The 20,881-nt window shown below is 61.1% G+C and overlaps 1 protein-coding gene across 1 annotated transcript in view; it reads left to right on the top strand.

The window, feature by feature from the left end:
• Positions 1-2,602: 2,602 nt before the first annotated feature.
• Positions 2,603-20,881, top strand: part of LOC128980865 (SH3 and multiple ankyrin repeat domains protein 3-like) — a gene marked incomplete at its 3' end in the record, with an annotated part of 226,171 nt that continues 207,892 nt past the window's right edge. Inside the window, exons 1-2 of the mRNA XM_054399419.1 lie at positions 2,603-2,650; positions 10,281-10,613. Coding sequence (XP_054255394.1) covers positions 2,603-2,650; positions 10,281-10,613 — 381 coding nt within the window. The remainder of the gene's footprint in view (positions 2,651-10,280; positions 10,614-20,881) is intronic.

Raw genomic sequence — 20,881 nt, 5'->3', positions numbered from 1 at the left:
GGCTACCCAGGCTGCTTTGTCCTAGAAGCACTCAGTTCTAGCTTCTCCTTGTGTCTGCCCCTCCTAAGCTGGCACTGGCAGTGGGCACAGGGCAGCTCTGGAGCTTCTGCAGCTCTTGAGCTGTGCAGGGCACTGAGCTGGGTCAGCCTCGACCCATGTGTCGAGCGAGGGGCTGGGTGCTTAGCTGGTGCCCACTGTGCAGGGACAGGGTGGGGGCTGCTGAGGTGGGGGTGGGAGGTGTGGGAACTTTGCATTTGTTTGTCCTTGGGCTGGTGCCACCTGGCTGGCTGCACCTGCCTGTGGTGTGCCCAGAGACAGAGGGAGCAGATGGGAATTCTGCCAGTCTGGCCATGGTGGGGCAGGCTCCAGGGTCTTGATCCTCCTGGCTGTGTGCCTGTCAGGTGTGCCTGGCCCAGGCATGGTCTTCTCCTGTGCTGATGGGCTCTGTGTGTGTGTGTGTGTGGGGGTGGTTCTGATGCTCTGGCTCCACATGAGGGGAGTTCAGGGACTGGTGGGACAACAGGAGATGCCAGTCCCTGGAGTGCACACCTCCAGGCAGAGGCACCTGTGGTGCACAAGACTCTGGAAGGCTCTGATCCTGGTGGTGGTTTCCAGCTGCTCTGATGGTGCAGTGAGGAGGGGTCTGCCCCTGTGCCCACTGCTCCTGCTGACTGGGGTGGCAGTAGGAAGGAAGGAGGGTGCGAGGCTGGGGACCCCGACCGGGGCGCACAGGGCCTCACACGTGCTCTGGGAGCGTGAAGCTGTGGTTTCCAAGGTGACTGTTAAGTGATGTTCCTATGGCTACACACCACTCCTGCTCTCAGCTGCTGCAGGGGGAGCCCCCCAGCCCCCCCACTGAGCTCTCCTCACTGCAGCCATCCCCTGCCTCCTGCTCTGGGAACACCTTCCCAGGCTGGCAGAAGCTGTGTGGGCAGCTCTTGGTGCTGGGCTGACCCAGGGGCTCTGCTGGGCTCTGCTGGGATGCTCCAGGGGCTCTGCTAGGATGCTCCAGGGGCTCTGCTGGGATGCTCCAGGGGCTCTGCTAGGATGCTCCAGGGGCTCTGCTGGGATGCTCCAGGGGCTCTGCTGGGCTCTGCTGGGCTCTGCTGGGCTCTGCTGGGATGCTCCAGGGGCTCTGCTGGGCTCTGCAGCCCCTGAGGCCTGGATCTCCATGCTGGGACAGACTTGGAGGGTGATGAGGGTCTGAGGATGTCTCCAGAGCTCTGTGTTGGTGGTGCCAGCTCCAGTGAGCTCCCTCCTGGCACACTGGATGCCAGTTGCATGGCAGGGGCAGGGGTCCTGCAAGTTTCTGCACTTCAGTCATCTGAGCCTGTCCCCAGGCTCTGCTCCTCCTCCAAGCAGGGGCACCCTGAGCTGGGGTCCTGTAGGGACAGACTGGGCTGCTGGGTGGCCTATGGGGCTGACGCTGAGAGTGTGCTGCACTGGGAGGGTTGAGGGCAGCGGGAGGAAGGACCATGGGCACCGAGGCTTCACTGGGAGCTGGGGCAGGTGTGGGGGGCTCTGCAGGGCAGGGAGCAGCTCTCATGGAGAGGAGCCTGGGGAGAGCTAAGACATGGGTCAGTTGGAGGGGGAAAGGTGCTGCCTGAAAAGGAGCTCTCCACTCTGGGTTTGTGCTGGAGTGAGCCCAGGCTGGGAGGCTCAAGGGACTGTCCTCACATGGGCAGTGTCCTGGTAGTGCTGACCATGGCTCCAGGAGCATGGAGCCTCCAAAAGGGATGTTCTCCCTGAGGGCAGCCAAGGATGCATACAGCCCAGGGAACGAGGCTGGGATGCTACAGAAACAAACAGCCTCGGATGTGGGTGTTCCCATGTCGGAGCAGAAGCTGGCTGGCTCAGAGGACACTCAAGGGACGCTCAGAGCCATGGTGTTCCCAGGCCAATGTGAGCAGAGGATGCTGCTCCTTACCCCACTGCCTCTCTGTGGGGCTGGCACTGCTCTGCCATCACCTTGGGGAAGCTGACGGCTGGCAGCAGGTTTGCTCCCAGGAGTGGCAAGGTGCAGGACTTGCCCTTTAATCATCTGCTCATGCCCAGTGACCCAGTAACCCTGGGAAACAGGGAGAGGGAGATCGATGGGCAGGAGAATTACCCAGCGGGCGCTGCAGGATGCTGATCAATGGGCACTGCTCCCTCGATGGGCACCCCCACACTCAAGCTGGGGCCACAGCACCCACAGCCCTGCTCTGCCCACCTGGGGCAGCGCTGGAGGCCACAGGTGGTGGTGGCAAAGGCCAAGGCTGAGCTGGCACAGGCCGCTCTGCTCTCCCCATCATGTGTGGCTGGGACAGGGCCACGGCAAACAGCGGGGCCATCTGACCTGCTTGTGCCCAGATAAGAGACGAGGCTCTGGGCAGGGCCCTGCCTGCCAGCCCTGGGGTGGTGGGAAAGTGGCCGGTGGGAGCCTCCCCACACCCTGCGAGGGGCACCAAGCCCAGGGCAGCAGTGTCCCTCCTGCTGCCCGCCCCCCCCGCCCTGCCTGCCACAGAGCCTGCGACCATCGACCGTGCGCCAGCCGCAGCCGCGGCCAGGCCTGGTCAATCAGTGACAGCCAGCCCAGGCCAGAGGACAGCTCTGCTCCCCCATGGGCATCGCCAGCCATGCCAAGGTGGATGTGCCCCAAGGCTCTGAGGTGAGGGCTGCACTCCCTGAAGGGCTGCAGAGGGCTGGGGGGCCGGGCAGGGCTGCTCAGCATCACCCAGGGCTCCCCAGTCCTGGAAGCAGGCTGAGGGCTCCAGGCAGGGCTGCTCAGCATCACCCAGGGCTCCCCAGTCCTAGAGGGACTCAGGAGTGGTGAGGGTCTTGCACAGGAGCTGCAGGTAGGGCCAGGACCAGGATGTGGCCACTGCAGGAACAGAGCTGGAGTGGAAGCTGCTGGAGCACATGTCGGGTCCCATCTCTGAGCAGCAGGCCCTCTGAGGCAGGGCTCTGGGGCTGTGCTAGAAGGGTCCATGCTGGTGCAGGTGGGTGGATGTGTCACCCTGTCCCAGGGCAGCTGCCTCAGCACTGGTGGGGTCAGGGGAGGTCTGGGGCTGTCAGCTTGGTTCTGTCACGGCAGCAGCCTCAGTGGTCAGGGCCCATTTGCAGTGATCCCAGCAGTAACAGCCCCATGTGCTGCTCACTGCACCCACCCCAGCTTGGGTTGTCCCCTTTTACCCTCCCATAACCCCGGGGTGTCAGGGGAGCCCTGGAGTGCAGGGACCTGGCACAGCTCCTGCCCTGCCTGCATGTGGCCATGGGGCAGAGCTGGGGTGGTTTTGCTTCTCCACACATCAGCACGACCCCAGGACCTGTTCCCCACCGAGTGGATGCTGTCACTCCCTGTCACCCCCCCAGGAAAGCTGCGCTTGGGCCAGAGAGCAGCTGCCTGCAGCCCCCTGTGCCATGCCTGAAGCACCAGCTGGGGATGTGGTGAGCCAGATGCTCCCACTCTTCCCAATCTCAGGAGACCCTGTTCCCCAGAGGGCCAGGCCTTTGGGAGTCACAAGTCACTGGTGCCCTGCTTTGGCTGGGCTGGAATCCTGCCAGCAGTTTGGAGGCAGCCTGGGTTGAAGCTGGCAGGGGCAGAAGCTGGAGCAGCTGCCCCGAGCTGGCTGCAGGTCCATCCCATCCCAGCAGCATCTCTGCACATAAAGGGGGAAGGTTACTGGGGCTGGGGCTGCTCCCAAGCCTCTTCCTCCTGCTTCTTCTGCTCTCTTGCTCACTGTTCTGCTCCTGAGGATGCTTTCCTGCTTGCTGTGAGTGCTGTGCAGTTCCTGGGCTGGGCATAGCTCTGTGTGCTTTGTGTTGGCATTAATATTGGTTTGCCTGTTCCATGATATCTGTTCCTAGCTCAGCCCACAGGGCTCCTCTCTGTTCCTGATCTGCTGGGGAGGGGTCCTGGGGTGGCAGAACAAAGTGCTGTGGTTTAGGGCCAAATGTAGGCAGCCAGGCACCAGAGTGGAGGGGCAAAGCTGGGGCAGTGCACCCATGGAGAGGTGAGGAGAGGCTCAGCCAAGGAGAGGTGCCAGCCCTAGGCAGGCTGCCTGCTTGCTGGAGAGACCTGTTTGGAGGTTTCTGTGATTAGGTGTGGGCTTTCCCACCCTGGTGCCCGTGGCTGTGATGCCCTGGGCAGCCAGCAGCCCCCGCAGGGGAAGCTGCAGAAGGTGTGAGGCTCTGCTTTGCCCCCATGCTGAGACTGGTGAGCTCCTCCTTGCTCCGGGGAAAGGCTGTCTTGCTGCCCGGGTGCCAGCTGCTGTTATCCCTGTTTGATTTCCAGTGCTCCCTCGCAGGCTGTTCGCATCCCTGGGGCTGCTGCTGAGACCTCCCTGCCGTGCGTGAAGCCCTGAGAGGGACGAGAGCCCTCCTGAAGGCTGTGGGGCTGTCAGAGCATGCCCCCGGGGGAGGCAGGGGGTGTGCCAGGCAAGGGGAGCCCGGGTGGGGGGCAGGTGAGCAGGCTGCGGGTGGCCGCGCTGCCTACCGCGGGTGAGTAAATCCTTACATAAAGCGAGAGCAGCGCTGCACAGGCTGCAGGCAGCGCTGACGCAGGAGGGTAAACTGGCTCGAAATTAGGCCACTTCTGAAGAACCCACAGCACAGAAGAGGGGCTGAGGAGGTTTCCAGGAAGAGGAGAGAGCTTCAGAGGAGACCTGAGGGAAAGGAGTTTGGTGAAAGGGTTTGCAGAGGTGGCACCTGGGGTGCCAGCAGCCCTGTCCCCACCCTCAGTGTGGAAAGAGCAACCTGCCAGCTCTGGCTCCATGCGGAGCTGAGTTCCTGTGCCAGGCTGCAGGACCTGGTGCCCGTGCTGCCAGCAGCCGTCTCTGGGCTCCCTTTGTCTGCCCCAGCCCATTCCTCACCCTGCCACAGGACTGAGTGGTAGCACCAGGGAAGTGCCAGCCTCCATGCCAGAGGAGGAGTGCCAGCTGGTACCCCTGCGGCCTGGGTTTCTTCTTCCTGCCCCGGGTCTCCTTGTATTCTTCAGATCTTGCCTGTTGCCCCTTGCCAGGTCTCACCACCACAGTGCCAGCAGCACACATATCCCAAGATTCTCTCTGCCATCCCCTCCCTCCAGAGGAAAATTTGGGAGTACAGGCAGTGGTGGCCATGGTTCTGCATTGCCTCTAACCCAGGGGAGGGATCTGGAGCCCCATGGAGAACTCTGTGGGTGCCAGAGCAGTGTAAAGGTGTGGAATAGTCCCCATGGCATGGCTGCTCTTGGCACAGGGATTTGTGAGAGGTGGCAGGGAAGGTGGCTGGGACTCTGTAACAACAGGAATGGTGGAGATCAGGGCAGGGAGTGCTGCTTCTCACAGCATGAGAACTGAAAGTGGCAGAGTTTGCAAACCCTTGTGAGGGCTCCTGCAAAGAGGCCTTGGAACTCCACATGTGCTGCTGCTGTGCTCTGAGTTTCACTGGTGGGTGCTGCTGGTGGCATGTGCAGCATGGTGAGGTGTGCCTTGCTTTGGTGGCAGCTTCTCTGATATGTCCCCGTCCCTGGAAAAGCTCCTTGAAAGGTTTGGCATCTCATATCCATCAGTTTTCATCGTTTTTCCTGGTGTTAGAGTAAGACTCATAGAAAATAGTTTCGGTTGGAAGGGACCTCCCCAAAGCTCATCCAGTCCAACCCCTCCTGCAGTCAGCAGGAACATCCTCCACTAGAGCAGGTTGCTCAGAGCCTTGCCCAGCCTCACCTTGAACATCTCCAGGGAAGGAGCCTCAACCACCTCCTTGGGCAACCTGTTGCAGTGTTCCAGCACTCTCATGCTAAAGAACTTGTTCCTCACATCCAATCTCAGTCTGCTCTGCTCTCATTTCAAACCATTGTCCCTTGTCCTGTCCCTGCAGGCCTTTGCCAACAGTCCCTCTGCAGCCTGCTTGGAGCCCCTTCAACTACTGGCAGGCTGCTCTCAGATCTCCTCAGAGCCTTCTCTTCTCCAGTCTGAACACCCCCAGCTCCCTCAGCCTGTCCTCATGGCAGAGCCGCTCCAGGTCCCTGATCATCTTCCTGTCCCTCCTCTGGCCCTGCTCCATCAGGTCCATGTCCTTGCTGTGCTGAGGGCTCCAGAGCTGGATGTAGCACTGCAGGTGAGGTCTCCCCAGAGCAGAGCAGAGGGGCAGGATCCCCTCTCTCCATCTCTGGCCACACTGCTTTGCATGCAGCCCAGGCTGTCCTTGGCCTTCTGTGCTGCAAGCTCACACTGCTGGCTCCTGTCCAGCTTCTCCCCCACCAGCACCCCCAAGTCCTTTTCTGCAGGGCTGCTCTCAATCTCCTCACCCCCAGCCAGCCTTGATATCTAGGATTGTCCCAACCTAGGTACAGGAACTTGCACTTTGCCTTATTGAACCTCCTGAGCTTCTCCTCAGCCACCTCTGCAGCCTGCCCAGGTCCCTCTGGATCATCCCATCCTTCAGACTCATTAATCACAGCACGCAGCTTGGTGCCATCTGCAGACCTGCTGAGGGTGCCTCAACCTCCCTGTTGATGTATTGGGCTGGGGGTGCCCAGTGCATTGCTCTCACCATTCACCAGTTGTGAATCTTGCACATTATTGGGAATTAATGAGGTACTAGAAGATTGGGAGGGGGGAACAGGAATAATCCTGGCAGTTACCATCTGGAGCATTTAATTGGTCCCTGTAGTGAAGTAAGACAGGGGGAAAAAAATAAAGAAATAAAGTAAATGAAGGGTGGTAGAAGAACAGAACTAGAGGCAGCAGGCACAGGCTCTGATGGGTGCCACTGCCAAGCTGGGCATGGGGATGTTTGCTACTGAGAGGCTATGAGCTGTGACCATCAGGTTAAAACTGCTGCCTGATGCCCAGCTGGCAGCAGCTGTCTGGCACTGGTGGCAGCTTGTTTTGTGCCCAGCCTTCAGCTACTTCCAGGACTGAGCATGGGGCAAGCAGTGCCAGTCTCCTGGTGAGGCTCTGCCCATCCCATGGCAGCTGCTAGCCTCAGGGAGCAAGCCCAGGCCAGGTGCTGGCAGGACCCTTTGGTGGCCTATGTCCCAGCCTTGGCACAGGCACAGCATCTTCCCAGCTTCCTTCAGCCATGCTTTGGCATCAGCTGTTGAGGTGTGGGACCATCATCTCTCAGGGCTGTGTGTGGGTCCTGCCAAGGGTCTGCATGGTCCCTGCCTTGCCCACGCTCCCCGTCCTACCCTACCCTAACCAGCTTCTCTGGACACTGTGCCACTGGACCCTGTCACACTGCTGGTGGCAGGCCCGTGGAGCTCGTGTGGCTGCAGGTTTCTCCTCTTGGCCTTGAGCTGCTTGGTGTGACTCTGCCATGTGCTGGCCATGGCTGCTGGCTCCACATTCTGACTTCACACGCTTCTCTCTGGCCTTTGGCCCAGAGATGTTTCTGCCATCTCCCTTCCTGGCCACTCTTACTCCTTTGTCTTCTGTGCTCCGAGATCTCAGCCACCACCTCCTCCCTGGCTCTTTGTGACTCATGATCATCACAGTCACTTCTTCCCCTTGCCAGCCCCACCTTCTCCCTGGTGTCTCTGACTCAAAGCTGCAGGGCCAGGTGGCCTTGGATCCGTGCCTGGGATCCCTGCATCCCTTACCTGAGATCCGCTTGGCCCCAGCCTGTGCTCCAGAGCTGGAGTTCTGAGGGGCTTGGGGTCTATGTGGGGCCTGGAAGGGCACAGGATTGGGCACTGTGTGCCCAGTGGAGCAGGAGCCTTTCTGGTGCCACCAGACCTGTCTTTCCTTGCCCCAGACATGGCTTTGGCTTCCCTTGCTGCCACACGGAAATGTTTTTCTTATCCAGCTGCCAGGGCACTGTGTCCTCCTGTCCAGGCACAAAGACTTGACCCATGCCAAGGAAAGGAGGAGCTCAGAGCTGGCTGCTCCTGGGCTGATCTCATTGGCATGACCAAGCAATGACTTGCCTTCTGGGGTCAGTCATGGAGCTGCCATACTCCAGGACCTGCTAGAACCCCTCCCCCCTCCCCATGACCCCAGACTTGCCAGTCTGTGGCTGCAGCTGCCTTTGCCTGCTCTGCCACCGCAAGGAGCGGGCAGCAGATGCTGCTCCAGCTGGGAGAGGTGCATGAGGCTGGCCACCTTGGCAGCCTCACCGATGCTCGCCTGGCACGGTCCCGGGCCTGCAGGAAGAGCCATTAGTCATTTCCTGGACAGATCCAGGCCATACTGGGAACCTCTCCAGCTCTGGGGGGTGTAGGGGCTATTTCTGGGTGAGGATTGTGATGAAAGCCTTGGGTCCCAGCCAGGCACAGAGCGGACACAAGCCCAGGCAGAGTCCTGCAGGGACCCCGTGTCCCATCTGCTCTTGGCAAGGTGGTTGCCATCCTGGCCAGTCCTGGAGCATGGGTCTGACCTGCTGGGCAGGGGATGGTCCTCCTGGTTTTAACTGGCCCCGGCAGCAGGGGGCTGGCAGAAATAGCAGCTGTGGCGGTGGCTCTCGTGGCTCCGTGCTGGAGCTCGCTGTAGCTGCTCCTGCCACCACTTCATGTGGGGCTTCTCTGACCCAGAGAGGTCTCAGGGGTGCGAGCACAGGTCACCCATCACCCTGCTCCCAGGGCTTTGGCACAGGGACACTGTTGCATCCTGTTGTCCAGATACCAGCCTGCTAGGAAAGCCCCTGGCAGGCAGCCCCAGCTCCTTGCCCAGCAAGGCTGCTGGAGGTGCTGCTGAGGTCTCTAGCCCTGGGGCCAGTCCAGCTGTTTGCAGGTGTGCAGATGGGTGGTGCCCACCTCTGAGTGGACCTCACAGTGGGCAGCGCTCCAGCACTGGGGGTGTTCAATCTGGGAAAGAGGGGAGACCTTCTGGCTCTACAGCTCCCTGACTGAAGCTAGAGCCAGGTGGGGGTTGGTCTCTTCTCCCAAGGAACAAGGGACAGGACAAGAGGAAATGGCCTCATGTTGCCCCAGGAGAGGTTGAGGTTGGCCATGAGGAACAACTTCTGCCCCTTGAGGGTTGCCCAGGCCTGGCCCTGGCTGCCCAGCGCAGTGTTGGAGTCCCCATCCCTGGAGGGGTTTCAGAGCTGTGGTGCTGAGGGCTATGGTTTGGTGGTGTCCTGCAGTGATGGGGTAAGGATTGGACTCTATGATCTGAAAGGTCTTTCCCAGGCACAATTCTGATTCTAGCTGCAGCATGAACACTCTGCAGGACCAGAACCAAGACCTTTCCCTGTAAATCCCAGAGCCAGGCAGGGTGCTGAGCCCCCTCCAAGTCACATCTGCTGATGTCCAGCCTTCCCCACATGTTCCCCCTGGCAGATGGGGAAGGTGGCAGGCAGGCCCTCCAGATGGAGGGTCATGGTTGCAGATGAGGGAGAGGGCAGCTGGGATGAACTTCAGGCATTGCTGTGGAGAGAAGAGAGGTGACCAAAGGAGCAGAGCAGGTCTGGAGCTGGGACCACCCATCTTCTGCACGTTGGCAGTGTCCAGTCCCTCTGTGGTGGCTCTGGTGGGAGTGCTGTGCCCTGAGTCCTACCTGGGTCACCAGAGGCTCTGGGGTCCCTTCTGGTGGGGGTCACTGCAGTGGGGCCATGCCCTCTGTGGGGGCAGGGAGGGCATGCAGTGGCAGTTGGCCCTTTTAGGGGACACTTGTGTGGATCTCTGCATGGTGTGGGGCTTCTTGGTGTGGTCCCTGACATGGGGCAATCCTCTGCAAGGCCCTCAGCAGGAGGGTTCCTGTGGTTTGGATTCCATGTGGTTTGGAACCCACTAGGGATCCCTCTGTGAGATTCATGCAGGGTTGGTTGGGGGTTCCTGGGTGAAGGCCAAGAGATGGATACCTCTGTGTGGGGCAGTCAGGGGTCCTGTATGAAGGTCCTGGTGGGGTGGCCTGGGTGGAGTGTAGGGGTCCTCCACTGGGTCCCTGCCAGGGTCCCCCACTGGGTCACCAAGTGGACGTTAGGTATCCTCTTCAGGGGTCCCTCTACGGGGTTCCAGCTGGGGTCCTCATCTGCTTCGGGGTTTTGGGGGGAGTCCCACAGGGATGCCCTTATGCAGTGTCGTGGCCCCTTGCCTGCTGGAGGGGGTGTGTGTGAGTTGGGGACCCCGTGGGGTCCCTGTGAGGACGTCCGCGTGCAGTGGGGGGAGGGGAGTGTCCCCTGCCTGCTGGGGCAAGGGTCCCGCAGAGGAGCCCCTATGAAGCGCGGGGGTCCCTTGCCATCTGGGACGGGGGCATTCCCGAAGGGATGCCCGTGTGCAGTGGCGGAGGGTCCTCTGCCGGGGGACCTTCCGAAGCAGGGTTCCCCCGCGGGGTCCGAGCCCGGGTACCCCGCTCACGCCTCTCGTTCCCCCGCAGGGCCCCCGGGCGGGCGGTGAGCGCGGCCCGCCGTGCCGGTGCCGGTGGCGGTGCCGGCCGCCCCGCCGCGCTGCACGGAGCATGCCTCTGAGCCCTGCCGGCAGCAAGCATGAGAGCCCGGAGTCGCCGCCGCCAAAGCCGCCGCCGGAGCGACAGTCCCGCGCCGCCGCCACCGGGGAGCCGGGCGCCGGCCTGCGGGAGGAGACGCGGCTCGACCCGGCCCGGGGCGTCCCCGGGCCCCGCTCCCCCAAGCTGGCGGCCCCGGTGCGCATGGAGGAGCCCGCGCCCGGCGCCATCGTCGTCCGCATCGGCATCCCCGACCTGCAGCAGACGGTGAGTGCCCGACCGGCCGCGCTCCCGGCCCCGATCCCATTCCCGGCGGCAGCGACCCTGGCGCCACCCGGCAAACTTCGCCCCGCCCGGGGGTGCCCATCGCCCCACTGCCCGGCTCCCCGGCGCGCCGCTCCCCGGCACCTTTGGTTCCCCCGACCGCCCCTCTGCCCGGTCCCCCCTGCTCCCCTTCTCCCCGTAGAGCTCGGCGGGGCCGCGGGCCGGGCAGCCCCGGCTGCAGCGCTGCCTTTCCCCGGCTCCGCACCGGCCCGGGACCTGCCTGAGCTCCGAGCCGGCAGCGGCGGGGCTGGCGTGGGGGCGGGCACAGTGCGGGGGGCTCCGGTACCGCTATATTACCGGTTCCAGTATCGCTCCAGCAGCAGCTCCGGCCGCTGCGGGGGCTGTGTGGGCGGCAGGAGCTGATGGCTGCCGCTGGCCGGTGTGCGGGCAGCGGGCAGGGTGTGCGGGCAGCAGGGCTGTGCCCAGCCGGCTCTCGGGGACGTGAGCGCAGCGGGTGCCAGGGGCCAGGCCTGGGCGCAGCGAGGCTGGGCGCAGTGGGGAGCACTGTGCCGGGTGACCGTGTCACAGGTGGGACGTGCAGCAGTCCCTGCTGGGAGACAAGGTGTGACAGATGAGGAGGAGGACGTGGCGGGGACTGAGGGCAGTGAGAGGGGGAAGGAGGTCTCCTGGGAGCCTGCCGTGATGGTTCGTTCGCTGACGGAGGGGTGCCAGCGGCCGAGGCTGGTGGCACCGGGTCAGAGGGCCATGATGCTGGCACGCCGGCAGGCACAGCCCCGCAGCTCGGCTGCCAGGCTGCTGCTCTGCTGTCGAAGAACTGGGCAGGCTCTGAGCAAGCAGTGGCCCTGCGCCGCGGGAGGGCTTTGTGACCTGCTGGGACTGCGACCGAGGGTCTGGGGGACACGGGGGCTGCTTGGTCCCCTCATCTTAGCTCCTCCTTACCCATCCCAGAGCTGATTCACAGCCCCAGGGCTCATCCTGCTTCAGCCCTCACCGTGGATCCTGCTCGGTGATGCAGGGCCCAAGGGCTGTTGGTGGGGCCCTTGATCTGCACAGCACGTGCTGGTGTCCACCTCGCTGTCCCCTGGGCACTGCCCAGCACCTCCCTTCCCTGCCTAGGTTTGGCTTGGGAGGTACATAGGCACTGGAGTTGGTGTGGTGGGATGTTGAAATCCCCATCCCTTCATCCTCCACTGCTGCCAGGGGATGGTCCCAAGCTGGAGTGAAGCATCTCAGCTTTGCCAGAGTGAATGCCCCCAGGCAGGGAGGGAATGGGGCACTCCAGGCAATGCTGAGCACCTTTGCATGCACAAGGCAGGAATTTCCCTCCCACAGCTCCCCTCCCCCAGGGGCAGATGCAGTTGAAGAGTGGAAGTGTTTCTGGTGCCACCTCATTGGCTGGGGGTGGGAGTGAGCCAGCAGAGTAGGAACACTGGGGAGACCCTCAGGCTGCCTGGGACTGGGGTCTTTGCTACCTGGGACAGCCAAGCCAGGAGGGCAGACAGTGCTCGGGTGCTGGCAGGGTGCCATGGGGAGCACTGGGGTGTGGAGAAGCCCTTTGGGTGCTGGAAAGGTGCCATGGGGAGCACTGGGATGTCAGGCAGTCCTTTGGGTACTGGCAGGGTGCCACAGGGAGCACTGGGATGTCAGGCAGTCCTTTGGGTGCTGGCAGGGTGCCACAGGGAGCACTGGGATGTCAGGCAGTCCTTTGGGTGCTGGCAGGGTGCCACAGGGAGCACTGGGATGTCAGGCAGTCCTTTGGGTGCTGGTAGGGTGCCATGGGGAGCACTGGGATGTCAGGCAGTCTTTTGGGTACTGGCAGGGTGCCATGGGGAGCACTGGGATGTCAGGCAGTCCTTTGGGTGCTGCTAGGGTGCCATGGGGGCACTGGGATGTCAGGCAGTTCTTTGGGTGCTGGTAGGGTGCCACAGGGAGCACTGGGATGTCAGGCAGTCCTTTGGGTACTGGCAGGGTGCCATGGGGTGCACTGGGATGTCAGGCAGTCCTTTGGGTGCTGGTAGGGTGCCATGGGGAGCACTGGGATGTCAGGCAGTCCTTTGGGTGCTGGTAGGGTGCCATGGGGAGCACTGGGATGTCAGGCAGTCCTTTGGGTGCTGCTAGGGTGCCATGGGGAGCACTGGGATGTGGAGCAGCCCTTTGGGTGCAGGTAAGAGCACCCCAGCACTGGCAGCCTGCCCATCCCTTTGTGCCTTGCCAGTCTGTTTGGTGAGCACAGGAGCTGGCACTGGTCATGACTGCAGGCCTGGCTGTGTAGGGAGCAGCAGCAGGTCATGGGCCTGGCATGGTCCTACCTGACTAGCCCTGTCCCGACCCAGTGGGCAACATTCCCTGGGCTTCACGGGCTGCAGGTGGAAGCTGGAGGCTGTGCTGTGTGGCACCTGCTCCTCTGGGCAGGGTGACAGCAGCTGTGAGTTCAGTTCCCTGCCCAGCACAGCAGCTCTGGGCAGCAGGACAGGGTGACTGTGGTCTGGATGAGAGGACAAGACACCCTTGCCGTCCCCAGCACACTGCCAGGCTGGTGCCAGGACATTCCTTTCTCCAGTCCAGGCAGTGCTGGCAGAGGGCTGTGACTTTCATGGTGCCAGGTGGGGGCTGACTTACCAAGTAGGAGCTGCCTGGTTTGCAAGCTCCTCTGCTCCAGCTGAGCTTCCTCCCACCCAAGGGAGGCCAGGAGAAATCCAGCTGCTTGACAGCAGCATCCCTGGGAGCTGTGTGGTGTCCTGGACCTTCCCCAGGCCCCTGGGCATCAGCTCCCTGGTCTGGGCAGCGTTTGTTGTTCACACCTTGAGCAAACACCTGTGTGAAAGGTGACATCCAAGCAGATGGGGGCTTGACCAGTGTGAAAGGGGACAAGGGGGAAAGAAGCAATTGGGCAGCTTGCTGCCATGCTCCCAACTCATCTATGAGAGGCTCTGGCAGGTGTTGGAGGGGGTTTGCTGCTTTGGAGAAGTTCACAGGACAGGTGCTCTCGGGCTGAGCATCCTTCTCCTCCCTTCCTTGGGGACATGAGGTCCTTGGTCTCACCCTGCTGAAGAGCAGGGAGGATCCTAGACCTCTGCCCTACTCCAGCTCCTGGCCTGTGTGGGTCCTGCTGCTCCCTTGTCTACACTTTTGGCACTTGTCTACAGAGCCTGGCTCTCCATCCCAGGGCTGCTGTGGCTTGGCAGGGCTGTGACATGCTGTCTGTCAGGGTGGGGACACTTTTCCTGGCATGGTCCCTTGCTGCTCAGGCCTTTTTCTCTGGGCTGGGGTAGGCCCAGGAACTTCAGAAGAGCTGCTGTGGAGCTATTCCCCTGAGCCTGTGTCTGCAGAGGCACCCCTCACAGATGACCCTGCCCCACTTTGGCCTTGCTGGGGGGATGCCCAGCAAGGTGGTGCCCAGGGGCCCACACTGATGGACAGCCAGCATGGTGGATTCTGACTCTGGGTCTGTGTGAGGCTCTTGCTCTAGGCCAGGGTTAGTGTCTGCACCCTGGGAGGGGTCTCATGGGTGGACTGAGGAAGGGGAAGGACAGGGATAGGGCACAGGACCCTGGTGGCACCTTCAGGAGAGGCAGTCGGATGCCTGCCCTGTGATGGGAATGCTCCTCTCCTCCTCTCCTCCCTGGACCTGACCAGGGTTGGGTTACTCTGAGTGATGGGGCACCAGGGGCAATCCAAGAGAGGAGAGGCTTTTTCCCCTGCCTGCTCTAGGGAGAGCACAGCCACGAGGAGAAGGGAGGGGACCCCAGCAGGGCTCGAGGACTCGATGTGCCAGAGGGGGTTTGCTCAGTGAGCTCCAGCCCTTGCTGCCTCTGAAGCTGACCCCAACCCCTCCTGCCATGGGTGCCTCTGGGTCCTGGAAGCTGCAGCACAGGGCTGCTGTTTGCTATGGCAAACTCTGCTCGGGGTGGGGATTGTCCCTTCCGGCACCTTAACCCACGGTGGGGACAAGTGGCCTTTGAGTAACCAGTTAGACTCTATCAGCTGCCAGTGCTTCAGAGCTCAGGACTTCAGCTGGGCAGGGCCCCTTCGTCGGTGTCTCCTGCCAGGGCTGGAGCCTCGGGGGGGTTTTGGGCTGTGAAGCTGCTGGCTCTTCAAGTGGAGTTCCCCAGCTCTCTCGAAGTTGCCTCCAAGCCTCTTTTAGGTTCCTTTGCCACTTTTCATCACAGGGTTTTATTCACCTGAAAGCCTTTGAATTCACTCTTAGTGGTTTCCATTGTTAGGAGCAAGTCTCCACCCCAGGCTGTGACCTTGTCTCTGAAGAGGGGAGCCCTGCAGACACATCAGTGCTGCCCCAGGGCGGGGCCAGGCTTTCAGCTTCAAGGGTCTGAGCAACCTGCAGTGCTCTCAGCTCAGGGCAGTACACCAGTACAAACAGCTTGGGAAGGGAGCCTGGAGCACAGGAGGAGCAGGAGCCATGTCCTGCTCACAGATGCAGAGGTGTGGCAGAAGGATGGGGCTGTGCTTGGGTGGGAAGGGAGCACATCTTGCTTACCAAAAGGACACTCTCTTCTGACAGTGCAGAAGCAGCTGGTGGCACTCCCTGCAGTGCAGATGGAGAGCTGGGGACATGGACAGGCTTCCAGCCTTCCCTCAGAGGACTCCCCCACAGCATGGCAGTGACCCCCTGCTCCCTGACAGCCCCAGGGAGCTATAGGCTTCCCAAAGCCCCATGGAGCAGCCTTGCAGGCCATGGGCTGCCCTGAGCAGGGGCTCTCCAGGGGCTGTCACACTGCTCCTCTGCTGGGGACTGCCTGGGACCCTGGTCAGGAGCCACACCATGGCCTCTGTGCTGCATGGCCCCTTGCAGGTGGCTCCACTGCTGTCCCCTCTTCCGCTCTGCGAGCTCTGTGAGGCAGCTGGGCACCCAAGTGAGATGTCCGGGGAAAGGAAGGTGCCCCAAGATGGGTGCCTCTGGTTGCTTCAGTTGTGGGTCCTTGCCTCTCTCCTCCTCTCTCTTCCTCTCTCCTTCTCTCTCCTCCCGCTCCCTCTTCTCTCTCTCCTTCTCCCTCTCCTCCTCTCTCTCTCCTCCTTTCTTCTCTCTGAGGTGGAGGAAAGCTGTGGCAGGTTATGGTGGTGGCCTGGCAGGATGAGGAAGGACAATTTGTGCTGTTGTGGAGGGAAGGAGTGATCCTGAGAGCAGAGAGAGCCTTTGAGGGGCAGATGCTAGGGTGGGAGGAGAAGACAGCTGTTTGTGTTGGAGGGCACGGAGCTGTGGGAGGGTTGCTTGTGCTGGTGCCCTTCAGGAGCATGTGGGCTGGGGCTGGGCTGCCCAGGGAAGCCAGGAGCATGGGGAACCATCCCTGGCAGGAATATGAGCATGGCTGTGGTGGTGCCAGGAGCATGGGCTCTGCTCCTCCTGGCAGTGCTGAGAGGTTGCTGCTGTCTCTCCTGGCTGTTTGGGGGCAGCCCTGTGGTGACAGCCATGGTGGTCTCAGGCCAGATGTGTCAAGATCAGTTGGTAAGGTGGGCCTGCAGCCCTGGGCAGGATTGGGTCTGCTCTGCAAAGGGGACTGTGCTGAAGCATGTGCCACAGCCAGGGAAGCCTGGGTGATGCTGAAGGACCCACATCCTGCAGAAGGATGTCCTCTGGGATGCAGGCAGTGGGGTCTGGCAGCTTTCTTCTGCTGGCACTGTCCCCTGGGAGAGTTCCTCTTCCATGAAAACCTGTTGGGGACTGGTGAGGAAATGTCCCAGGACCTTGAAAGTGGTAGGACCATCCAACAGCATTTCTGAGGGGCTGTTTGGGGCCAGAAACTCCCTTTGCTGGAGTGGGTGGCGGTGCTCAATTCACCTCTGGCTGCAGAAAGGCTCTGCCCTCATCCCTCTTCTCAGGCACCTGAGACTTCAGGTTAATATTCTGGCTTATCTCCTTCATGCAAATGAAAGAGGAGCCTGAAAACCAGTGCCCAGAGCATTGATTCTGCTGTCAAGCCAAGAGAGGAGATAAATTCTCCTCTTAGAGAAGAAAGAGAGAGAAAGGCAAAGTTCTCCTCAACTTCTGCTTAGCCAGGACTGGTGGTGGGGAGGCTGCCAAATGAGTTGCTGGTGGGTTGGGATTTGATTTGCATTCCCTGTGCAACAAGCTCCTGACCGTAGCTGCAGTCCCCCCCTGCAAGGAGCAGCACTGCTGCATCTCTGCAGCCTGCTGAGGCAGGGATGTGGTGGCTACAAGCCATGGTGGGCCAGCTGCCCACCACAGCTGGCTGCCCACCAGAGCTTTGCCCATGGCCAGAGGGGGTGTGTGATGGGGTCACAGCACAAGGGGGTGAGGAGGGGGCTGCAGCCTGGCTCTGGGGGCTGCGGAGCTGCTGTGTGACAAAAGGACACTGGCTCTGACCAGGGCTTGCAGAGGAGAGATGCTGTGGCTGTTATGTGGCACTGCTGTCCCCTCTGCCAGCAGGGATGGGGATGTGGGAATGCCACAGCCACATCTCCTCTGAGCCAGGGAGTGCCAGAGCCCCTGGCTCCCTCACAATGTGCCCTGTCCTCTGCTGGCTGCCCATGGCACAGGATGGACTTCACAAGGTGCAGTTGGTGTCCTGCACTGGCTGGGTGGCTGCAGATGCTCACCAGCTTGTGTGAGGCAGCTGAGAAGGACCCTGCAGCGTGGTGCTGGTGGGCATGGTGCTGGTGGGCACGATGGCAGAGCTGCCCACAGCCCACTCTGATCTCCTGGGCATGATGCTGTCCCCACACTGTCTGTGTTCTGGAGTTGGGTTCTCCCTGCAGATGCCAGGTGCTGAGTGCCATGGTGCTGGCAGTGGACACCTGGGCAGTGCCCAAGGCAGCAGTGGGTAGGAGAGGGATGAGTGGAGCTTTTGTGGGGAGTTAAAATGCCAGTGAGAAGCTGCTGGCAGCTGTGGTGTCTGAGCTGCTGTCCCCATCCCTGCTGCTGTGGGATGGCCTCAGATGCTGGCAGAACAGGAACAGGTTCCTGGGCTGTGGTGGCAGAGCCCCGAAGCAGCACCATGCTCTGGAGTGCCCTGGCACTCCACAGGACCCCTGACACCGGGGCTGATGTGGGTAACTGTGGGCAGCTCTGCCCTCTGCATGCTGAGTTGTTGTGTTGCAGCACAGGGCCAGGTGTTCCAGACCCCTCCTCACCATCAGCTGCTGCTGCACAGAGCCATGAGAAGCTGCTGTGCTATCCAAGGAGCAGCCAAGATGGGGTCTGGTCAGCAGGGTGGTCTGTGAGCTGTGGTGGGTGATGGGGCAGAGATGCACAGGTGCTGAGCTCAGGCAGGGCAGGGCCAGAGCACCCTGTGCCCAGCCTGGCAGGAAGAGCTGTTCCTCTCCGGGATCTCCTGCTGCAGGACCCAGCACTGCCTGCTGACCCCTGGGTGCTCCTGGCTGTGACCCCTGGGTGCTCCTGCCTGCCCTGCTTGCTTTGCTGTGGTTCCATGGTTCTGTACAGGTCTGGTGAGGAGCAGCTGAGGGAGCTGGGGTTGTTGAGCCTGGAGAAGAGAAGGCTGAGGGGAGACCTTCTGAATCTCAACAGCTCCCTGAAAGGAGACTGGAGACAGGTGGGGTTGGTCTCTTCTGCTAAGAAACAGCAAGAGGACAAGAGGAAATGGCCTCAGGTTGCCGCAGGGGAGGTTGAGGTTGGCCATAAGGAATAATTTGTGCCCCTTGAGGGTTGTCCAGGCCTGGCCCAGGCTGCCCAGGGCAGTGGTGCAGTCCCCATCCCTGGAGGGTTTCAGAGCTGTGGAGCTGTGGTGCTGAGGGCCACTGTTGTGGTGCTGGTGGGGCAGCAGTGGTGCTGGAGCTGGGCTCAGTGTTGGTGGCAGTGAGGTCCAGTGCAGAGCTCCATGTGCCCAATACCAGCCTTGTGCTGACCTTCAGTGCCATGGACCTCCTCCATAGCTCGGAGCTGTTGTGTGCCATGGCTGTGGGGCAGGGGTTGGGTCTGCTTTGACAGCCTGGGCCCTGCAGTGACTCCCAGGAGATCCACTGGAGTCTGAGAACCTGGGACCTCTCCTCCCTCAGCTCTGCTCTGCCTGAGCTGCTGGTGGACACTGGTGCTGGCCCTGGGCAAAGGAAAGTGTGGGGTGATGCACAGCACCCTGAGCCTCTCCTGATGCTGGTGGAACTTCTCCATCTCTCCTCCTGCTCCTGCCTTTGGCCCACAGCTGCTTCTCCTCCAGGAACAGCCATTTCAGCTCGGCTTTGGATGTGCTGCTCTGTGGGAGGGTGCTGGAGACCTGGGATAAAATTATCCCAAACACCCACCAGGTTGATGGGATGGTGATGAGACCATCAGGCAGGCCCAGGCCCCAGCTCAGCTTTGTTTCTGATGCTGATTTGTGGGTCTGTAACATCACAACAAGGTTTGAAAGACAATTCCCAAAGCCTGGGAGCACTTTGGAAGGTCAGCCTCATCCTGGGGAGGGGCAGTGGTGGGAAAAGGTGGGAATGCAGGGATAGAGTCACAGAATGAGTGGGGTTGGAAGGCACCCTCCAAGGTCACCTTGTCCAATGCCCCTGCAGCCACCAGGGACCCCTCCAACCAGATCAGGTTGCTCAGGGCTCCATTAAGGCTGATCTTGAATGTCTCCGGGGCTGGACCCTCGACCATCTCCCTGGGCAGCCTTTCCCAGTGTCTCACCACCCTCATGGTGCAGAACTTCCTCCTGATGTCCAACCTAAATCTGCCCTGCTCCAGTTTCCACTGCCTCTTGTCTTGTCACCACAGGCCCTTCTGAACAGCCCCTCCCCAGCCTTCCTCTATCCCCCTTCAGATATTGGAAGGCCACCAGAAGGTCTCCCCAGTGCCTTCTCTTCTCCAGGCTGAACACCCCCAGCTCCCTCAGCCTGTCCTCATGGCAGAGCTGCTCCAGGTCCCTGATCATCTTCCTGTCCCTCCTCTGGCCCTGCTCCATCAGGTCCACGTCCTTCCTGTGCTGAGGGCTCCAGAGCTGGATGCAGCACTGCAGGTGAGGTCTCCCCAGAGCAGAGCAGAGCAGAGCAGAGCAGAGCAGAGCAGAGCAGAGCAGAGCAGAGGGGCAGGATCCCCTCTCTCCATCTCTGGCCACCCTGCTTTGGATGCAGCCCAGGCTGCCCTTGGCCTAGGAGAGCACAGAAGTCCCCCAACAGCCGTTGGTGTCCTCTGCTGGTATGTGCTGAAGCCCTGTGAGGGTGGGGAGACACTGGGACAGGTTGCCCAGGGAGGTGGTGCAGACCCCATCCCTGGAGACACTGAAGGTCAAACTTGATGTGACTGAGCAACCTGCTCTAGTTGGAGGTGCCCCTGCTGAATGCAGGGGATTTGGACAAGGTGACTTTAGAGGGTCCCTCCCAACCTGATGCAAACTGTGAGTCCATGAGGTGCCTGCCCAAGCCTGGCAGCATCTCACGGGCAGCCTGCCACGGTGGTGGGCAGCGCTGGCTGCCCTCCACATGGCTGGGTGCCACCCTGGGCTGTGATTAGGGAGCAACCAGGCACAAAGGTTTCCATTTGCTTTTCAGTGGGAGCAGGGAAAACTCATTCCAAGGAAGCAAGGCTCATGAAAAATGCATGGGCAAGAGATAAGAGCCTCTTGCAGCTGAGTGGTGCTCAGGAAGCTGCTAACTACCAGAGCTGGAGCTTGTTGAAATGGCTTGGAAAGATCTAGAGGAGCCTGCAAAGTGCAGCTGCTGAGACTTCCTCCCAGAGGTGGCCAAGAGCTTTTGTTCTCCATTGTGAGCTGGAAACCCTTTTGAAGCAGGTTAAAGGCAGCCCCAGAAGCTGCTGTTAGGTTACAATCAGTCCTGCACCATTGGCTTTCACCTCCAGAGCTCCCAACACTGCTGTTTGCCCAGGAGGACATGGGTTCTGTTGGCCTCATGTGTGCATGGGCTTCCTCTGTCATGGGGCATGGAAGCTTTTCTCCTCATCCTCTTCAGGTCAGGTCGAGTGGGGCCTTAAGCAAGCTGGAGGTGTCCCTGCCCATGGCAGGGGGTTGGGACTAGATGATCTTAAAGGTCCCTTCCAACCCAACCCATTCTAGGAATCGTCCATCTGGGGCTGGTGTGGAGTGGTGTGCACAGAGGTGACCACTGGTGGAAATGGTGACTGCCCTTCCTGGCCCCACACAGAGCCAGTGCCCTGGGATGCAGGATGGATCCAAGGATGCTGACAGAGATGGTGCCCAGCTGTGCTCCAGCTGGCACCAGGGATATGTTGTGAAGCCCTGGCAGTGTGGATGGTGCCCACTCGATGCACCCAACCAGGCTGTGTTCTGCTCAGGTCCTCTCTGCTACCACAGAGC

This window comes from Indicator indicator, chromosome 3 (assembly GCF_027791375.1).
Source record: "Indicator indicator isolate 239-I01 chromosome 3, UM_Iind_1.1, whole genome shotgun sequence".
NCBI lineage: Eukaryota > Metazoa > Chordata > Aves > Piciformes > Indicatoridae > Indicator > Indicator indicator.
This window is presented reverse-complemented; position numbering and strand designations above follow the sequence as displayed.